General features: G+C 46.9%; 1 protein-coding gene across 1 annotated transcript in view; it reads left to right on the plus strand.

Moving 5' to 3' along the window:
* Positions 1 to 8,597, plus strand: part of LOC116372035 (dynamin-2) — a 79,129-nt gene extending 70,532 nt beyond the window's left edge. Inside the window, exons 14-17 of the mRNA XM_031821109.1 lie at positions 1,311 to 1,475; positions 3,365 to 3,591; positions 5,488 to 5,739; positions 7,753 to 8,597. Coding sequence (XP_031676969.1) covers positions 1,311 to 1,475; positions 3,365 to 3,591; positions 5,488 to 5,739; positions 7,753 to 7,819 — 711 coding nt within the window. The 3' untranslated portion in view covers positions 7,820 to 8,597. The remainder of the gene's footprint in view (positions 1 to 1,310; positions 1,476 to 3,364; positions 3,592 to 5,487; positions 5,740 to 7,752) is intronic.
* Positions 8,598 to 8,803: the final 206 nt, after the last annotated feature.

Below are 8,803 nucleotides of genomic sequence, written 5' to 3' on the forward strand. Positions count from 1 at the left end.
TTTAATTACAGATCTAGTAGTCAGAATGGACCAGTATTTAATTACAGATCTAGTAGTCAGATTGGACCAGTATTTAATTACAGATCTAGTAGTCAGAATGGACCAGTATTTAATTACATATCTAGTAGTTAGAATGGATCAGTATTTAATTACATATCTAGTAGTCAGAATGGACCAGTATTTAATTACATATCTAGTAGTTAGAATGGATCAGTATTTAATTACATATCTAGTAGTCAGAATGGACCAGTATTTAATTACATATCTAGTAGTCAGAATGGACCAGTATTTAATTACATATCTAGTGGTCAGAATGGACCAGTATTTAATTACAGATCTAGTAGTCAGAATGGACCAGTATTTAATTACAGATCTAGTAGTCAGAATGGACCAGTATTTAATTACAGATCTAGTAGTCAGATTAGACCAGTATTTAATTACAGATCTAGTAGTCAGAATGGACCAGTATTTAATTACATATCTAGTAGTCAGAATGGATCAGTATTTAATTACATATCTAGTAGTCAGAATGGACCAGTATTTAATTACAGATCTAGTAGTCGGAATGGACCAGTATTTAATTACAGATCTAGTAGTCAGAATGGACCAGTATTTAATTACAGATCTAGTAGTCAGAATGGACCAGTATTTAATTACAGATCTAGTAGTCAGAATGGACCAGTATTTAATTACAGATCTAGTAGTCAGAATGGACCAGTATTTAATTACAGATCTAGTAGTCAGAATGGATCAGTATTTAATTACAGATCTAGTAGTCAGAATGGACCAGTATTTATTTACAGATCTTGATATCTTCATTTATAGAGAACTTTAAAATAATTCACAATGGGGTTCGAAACTTGATCATAATAAACACATTTTCGATGCCCAAAACATTTGTCTATAAAATAATTGGTTTGGCCATTCTGGCGACTGTAATTCACATAGGCTTTCTAGGGCAGACCAGGACGTTTGTCGCTGCTAGGTTGCTACACAGAACCCGACCAGCAGAGATCGTGACGTCACACTCCAGACCTTACACTGGGTAACACACACGGACGTACACGCACACACACGGATGGATAAATATACACGCAAGCATGTACACACACAGGTACACTCTCCTCCTCTCCTCCCTTCCCCAGGTTGACAGTGAAGCACAGGACCAGAAGAATCCTTCTCAATGTGTCTCATGCATCCCCCCCCTCGCTCGCTCTCTCTCCACCCTCATCCCCCCCCCTCTCTCTCTCTCTCTCTCTCTCTCTCTACCTCTCTACCTCTCTACCTCTCTCTCTACCTCCCTCCCCCAGGTTGACAGTGAGGACACAGGACCAGCAGAATCCTTCTCTATGGATCCCCAGCTGGAGAGGCAGGTTGAGACCATAAGGAATCTAGTGGATTCCTACATCGGCATCGTCAACAAGTCCATCAGGGATCTAATGCCCAAGACCATCATGCATCTCATGATCAACAGCGTGAGTGGACACCTCACTCACTCACTCACTCTCACACACATACATACATACATATACATATATACTGGAGCACATCAGAGCACACATGCAAACACGCACACATACATCAGAGCACCTAAACACACACCAATCTATGAAAGGTATTTATAAAGCCCTTTTTACATCAGCAGATGTCACAAAGTGCTGTACAGAAACCCAGCCGACAACCCCAAATAGCAGGAGAATTATACCAGGAGAATTATACCAGATATACCAGGAGAATTATACCAGATATACCAGGAGAATTATACCAGATATACCAGGAGAATTATACCAGATATACCAGGAGAATTATACCAGATATACCAGACTGATCCTACTCCCCCTGCCACATAGACTATTGCAGCATAGATACTGGAGTCTGATACAGGGGGGGTCGTCGAGGGACACTGTGGCCCTGTCCGACCGGACAGGGCCAACCAGGCAGGATATAACCCCACCCACTTTGCCAAGGCACAGCCCCGACACCACCAGAGGGATATCAATAGACCACCAACTTACTACCCTGAGACAAGGTGGTGTCTCACTCACAAACATCTCCTCCACCGCACGAGCCCGAGGGGGCGCAGAACCAGACAGGAAGATCACGTCAGTGATTCAACCCACTCAGGTTGAGTATAGCCTTGCATGGTGTGATTCACCCCTTCTAGGGATGGCTTGGGAGAGCTAGCAAGTCATCCCCTTTGGCAGAGAATCCTAGTAGAGAGACTAAGGAGCTGGCTAGGCAGAGACAGCAAGGGTGATTCGTCACTCCAGTGCCTTGTCATTCACCCTCGCACCCCTGGGCCAGACTACACTCAATCATTGAACCTACTGAAAAGAAAGATTTAAAGGTTGAGACTGAGTCTGCGACTCTCACATGGCTCTGCAGACCGTTCCATAAAGATGTACCTCTATTTGAAAAAGCCCTGCCTCCAGCTGTTTGCTTACAAATTCTAGGGACAGTAAGGAGGCCTGCATCTAGTGATTGTAGCGTATGTGTAGGTATGTACGGCAGGACCTGAGAGATAGGTAGGAGCAAGTCCATGTAATGCTTTGTAGGTTCGCAGTAAAACCTTGAAATCAGCCATTAACAGGAAGCCAATGTAGAGAGGCTAGCACGATCACATTTCTTGGTTCTAGTCAAGATTCTAGCTGAAGTTTATTTATCCGGGTAGCGAGAGAGTAGAGCATTGCAGTAGTCTAATCTTGAAGTGACAAAATCATGGATGAGCTTTTCTGCATCACTACCCTCGTTCACCGTCTTCTCTCCTCCCTTCTCTCTCTCCCACTACCCTCGTTCCCCCTCTTCTCTCCTCCCTTCTCTCTCTCTCACTACCCTCGTTCCCCCTCTTCTCTCTCTCTCACTACCCTCGTTCCCCCTCTTCTCCCCCCTCTTCCCCCTCTCCCACTTCTCTCCTCCCCTTCTCTCCCCCTCTTCTCTCCCCCTCTTCTCTCCTCCCTTCTCTCTCTCTCTCACTACCCTCGTTCCCCCTCCCCCTCTTCTCGCCTCCCTTCTCTCTCTCTCTCTCTCTCTCACTACCCTCGTTCCCCCTCTTCTCTCCTCCCTTCTCTCTCTCTCTTACTACCCTCGTTCCCCTCCCCCTCTTCTCTCCTCCCTTCTCTCTCTCTCACTACCCTCGTTCCCCTCCCCCTCTTCTCTCCTCCCTTCTTTCTCTCTCTCACTACCCTCGTTCCCCTCCCCCTCTTCTCTCCTCCCTTCTCTCTCACTACCCTCGTTCCCCCTCTTCCTCTCTCCTTCTCTAGGATAAAGATTTCGACCTGTATTCCTGTGGGGAACTGTGGAATTTGATGTACTAATTATCTCCTCTCCTCCTCTGTCCCTCCCCCATCCCCCGCTCCTTCTCTAGGCTAAAGACTTCATCCATTCTGAGTTGTTGGCCTACCTGTATTCCTGTGGGGACCAGGGCAGTCTGATGGAGGAGTCAGCTGACCAGGCTCAGAGGAGAGATGAGATGTTGAGGATGTACCATGCTCTGAAAGAAGCCCTGCTGATCATAGGAGACATCAGTACAACCACAGTGTCAGCTCCTGTACCTCCACCTGTAGACGACACCTGGAGGACCAAGGAACCCAGGTAACAGAGAGAGACACTCATGTACACACACTCATGTACACACACACATGTACACACACACACACACATGTAAACACACACACATGTACACACACACACATGTACACACACACACACACATGTACACACACATGTAAACACACACATGTACACACACACACATGTACACACACACACGTACACACACACATGTACACACACACATGTACACACACACATGTACACACACACACATGTAAACACACACATGTACACACACACACACACATGTACACACACACATGTACACACACACATGTACACACACACACATGTACACACACACACATGTAAACACACACATGTACACACACACGTACACACATGTAAACACACACACATGTACACACACATGTAAACACATACATGTACACACACACGTACACACATGTAAACACACACACATGTACACACACATGTACACACACACACGTAAACACACATGTACACACACACACATGTACACACACACATGTACACACACACATGTACACACACACACATGTACACACACATGTACACACACACACGTAAACACACATGTACACACACACGTACACACACACACATGTAAACACACACACACATGTAAACACACACACACACACACATGTAAACACACACATGTACACACACACATACACACATGTACACAAACACATGTACACACACACATGTAAACACACACACACACACACACACACACATGTAAACACACACACACACACACATGTAAACACACATGTACACACACACATACACACATGTACACACACACATGTACACACACACGCATGTAAACACACACACACACACATGTAAACACACACACATGTACACACATGTACACACACATGTAAACACACACATGTACACACACACACATGTACACACACACACACATGTAAACACACACACACATGTAAACACACACACACACACACACACATGTACACACACACACACATGTACACACACACACATGTACACACACACATGTAAACACACACACACACACACACACATGTACACACACACATGTACACACACACATGTACACACACACACACGTACACACACACACATGTAAACACACACACATGTACACACACTACACACACATGTACACACACACACACACACACATGTACACACACACACACATGTACACACACACATGTACACACACACACACACACACACACACACACACACACACACACACACACACACACACACACACACACACACATGTACACACACACATGTACACACACATGTACACAAACACATGTAAACACACACACATGTAAACACACACACATGTACACACACACACACACACACACACACACACACATGTACACACACACACACATGTACACACACACACACACACATGTAAACACACGCATGTACACACACACACACACACATGTAAACACACGCATGTACACACACACATGTACACACACGCATGTATACACACACATGTACACACACACACATGTAAACACACGCATGTACACACACACACATGTACACACACACATGTAAACACACACATACACATGTACACACACAGACACATGTACACACACACACGTACAGATACAGTTCGCATGTGAAAACACACGCTAGGCTCTCACGTGTAAGTTTGTCTCTCCCCTCTCTCTCTCTCTCTCTCTCTCCCCCCTCTCTCTCTCTCTCTCTCTCCACCGTCTCTGTCTCTCTCTCCCCCCTCTCTCTCTCTCTCTCCACCCTCTCTCTCTCTCTCCCCCCCTATCTATCTCCATCTCCCCCTTCTCTATCTCTATCTCTCACCCCCTCTCCCCTCCCTCCTCCTCCCTCCCCCAGCCCCCCTCCTCAGGCCAGACCAGCCCCGGCCGCTGTCCCCCCTCCTAGTCGCCCCCCGGCAGCAAGAGGCCCCACCGCCGCCCCTCCTCCCTCCAGTCCCCAAAACCCAGCTTTCGGGGCGCCCCTCATCCCCTCTCGACCCGGACCCCCACCAGTCAACACCTACAGTGCAGCGGACCCTGTCGTCAATGTCCCCCTGATCCCATCTCGCCCAGCCAGGGTACCCCCAGCCCTGCCCCCCGGCATACCCAGGTAAGAGCTCTGCTCCTGGGCAGGCGAGTGTAAACAACCCCACTTACCTCTGGAGGAATGGAGGCTGGAACTGCTAGAACGGTCTATTCTGTCACAATAGGTCACTTTTATTAGTGATGTTACATTCAGAGGGGTGGTTGTGGTGGTAATAGTGGTTGTGATAGTAGTGGTGGTGGTTGTGGTGGGGAATTGGGATAGTGGTTGTAGTGGTTGTGATGGTAGTGGTTGTGGCAGTGGTGGTAGTGGTTGTGGTAGTGATGGTTGTGGTGGTTGTGGTGATAGTGGTTGTGGTGGTTGTGATGGTAGTGGTTGTGGCAGTGGTAGTAGTGATGGTAGTGGTTGTGGTAGTGATTGTTGTGGTGGTAGTGGTTGTGGTGATAGTGGTTGTGGTGGTTGTGATGGTTGTGGTGGTGGTTGTGGTGGTTGTGGTAGTGATGGTTGTAGGAGTAGTGGTTGTGGTGGTAGTAGTGGTGGTAGTGATGGTTGTAGGAGTAGTGGTTGTGGTAGTAGTGGTTGAAGGGGTTGTGGTGGTAGTGATGATAGTGGTGGTTGTGGTGATAGTGATGGTAGTTGTGTTAGTGGTAGTGATGGTTATGGTAGTGATGGTTGTGGTGATAGTGGTTGTGGTGGGGGGGGTGTTAGTGGTTGTGATGGTAGTGATGGTTGTGGTAGTGATGGTAGTGGTTGTGGTGGGGGGTTTGGTGGTTGTGGTGGTAGTGATTGTAGTGGTTGTGATGGTAGTTGTGGTAGTGATGGTTGTGGTAGTGATGGTGGTTGTGGTAGTGATGGTTGTGGTAGTGATGGTGGTAGTGGTTGTGGTGGTAGTGATGATAGTGCTTGTAGTGGTTCTGGTAGTGATGTTGGTGATGATAGTGGTTGTGGTGGTTGTGGTAGTTGTGGTTGTGATGGTTGTGGTTGTGATGGTTGTGGTTGTAGTGGTTGTGGTTGTAGTGGTTGTAGTGGTTGTGGTTGTAGTAGTGGTGGTGGTAGTGATTGTTGTGGTGGTTGTGGTGGTAGTGATGGTTGTGGTGGTAATGGTTGTGGTAGTGATGGTGGTGGGGGGTTTGGTGGTAGTGGTTGTGGTTGTGGTTGTGGTAGTTGTGGGGGGTTTCGTGTATCATGAGTTGTGGGAATGATACATATGTTTTTCTCTTCTCTCCTCCCTCCCTCTCCCTCCCTGCTTCCCCCATCCCACCTTCCCTCTCTCTCCATCCCCCTCCCTCCCTCCTCTCCCTCCCTGCTTCCCCATCCCACCTTCCCTCTCTCTCCGTCCCCCTCCCTCCCTCCTCTCCCTCCCTGCTTCCCCCATCCCACCTTCCCTCTCTCGCCATTCCCCTCCCTCCCTCCCTGCTTCCCCCATCCCACCTTCCCTCTCTCTCCATCCCTCCCTCCCTCTCTCTCCATCCCCCTCCCTCCCTCCTCTCCCTCCCTGCTTCCCCATCCCACCTTCCCTCTCTCTCCATTCCCCTCCCTCTCTCCCTCCCTGCTTCTCTCCATCCCCCTCCCTCCTCTCCCTCCATCCATCAATTCCTCCCTCTTTCTCCATCCCCCCTCCCTCTCTCTCCATTCCCCTCCTCTCCCTCCCTGCTTCTCTCCACCCCCCTCCCTCCCTCCTCTCCCTCCGTCCCTCCCTTCCTCCCTCTCTCTCCATTCCCCTCCCTCCCTCCTCTCCCTCCCTGCTTCTCTCCATCCACCTCCCTCCATCCCCCTCCCTCCCTCCCTGCTTCCCCCATCCCACCTTCCCTCTTCCCCCATCCCACCTTCCCTCTTCCCCCCTCCCTTCCTCCCTCTCTCTCCATTCCCCTCCCTCCCTCCTCTCCCTCCCTGCTTCTCTCCATCCACCTCCCTCCATCCCCCTCCCTCCCTCCCTGCTTCCCCCATCCCTGCTTCCCCCATCCCACCTTCCCTCTTCCCCCATCCCACCTTCCCTCTTCCCCCCTCCCTCCCTTCCTCCCTGCTTCTCTCCATCCCTCCCTCCTTCTCTCTCCCTCCTTCTGTCGTCCTCTATAACAGAAGACCCCCAGCGGCCCCAGGCCGGCCCACCATCATACGCCCTTCAGAGCCTTCACTGCTGGACTAGACAGACAGACAGACAGACAGAATGAATAATTACCACTCCTAATGTCCTTTGACTACAAAGACACACTTTGCGTAACGTTGATGTTTTATTCACTAACATGATTCCAGACTGTCTTTCATGTATTCTCTCTTAATATTCATATTGTCATGTTATTGTTATTTCATGTATTCTCTCTCTTAATATTCATATTGTCATGTTATTGTTATTTCATGTATTCTCTCTCTTAATATTCATATTGTCATGTTATTGTTATTTCATGTATTCTCTCTCTTAATATTCATATTGTCATGTTATTGTTATTTCCATTTAAGCAACACTATGTACTTTTGATCACATAGTTTTTTTGTTATAGCTTTGTTACAATGTTTAATACCTTCAATTTTTCAAAGGGATTGAGAGAGAGAGAGAGAAATGAAACATACATGTTTCTGTTTAACTCTAACTTACTTTAATGAACTCCGTTCAAACCGGTGGATTAGACAGAATTTCAAATCAAACAGGTTTAAAATATGGAACAGATTTGGAAGCATTATTCCATTGTTTTAAATAAGAAATACACTCCATAATTAATAACTAAATACTCATAGTTCTTTATACTGTTTGAAATGTTTCTAACCTTCTTACTGGATCATATGTACAGTTGTATTTTTAGATCTGATCTTCAATATGCACTTCTTTATCTATGCAGGAATATTATAGTAAGTCCTTTCCAGCTCGCGGCTTTTTGAAATTCATTTGGATGAAATGCTAATTATGCTATAAAATGAATTGATTTCAATGGAAAATAGTTAGCTTCAACTGCCCTCACAGTTCACTCAAAGAACACTGGTAACCAGTCAGGGTTGGTGTCCATTCCGTTTCAATTTCAGTCAATTCAGAAAGTTCCAATTCTCTTCAATGCTCTTTAATGAGGAGCATTTGGAATTGGAATTTAGATTTGGAATTTGGAATTGGAATTTAGATTTGGAATTTGGAATTGGAATT

The sequence above is a fragment of the Oncorhynchus kisutch genome, unplaced genomic scaffold (genome assembly GCF_002021735.2).
Source record: "Oncorhynchus kisutch isolate 150728-3 unplaced genomic scaffold, Okis_V2 scaffold3858, whole genome shotgun sequence".
Lineage (NCBI taxonomy): Eukaryota > Metazoa > Chordata > Actinopteri > Salmoniformes > Salmonidae > Oncorhynchus > Oncorhynchus kisutch.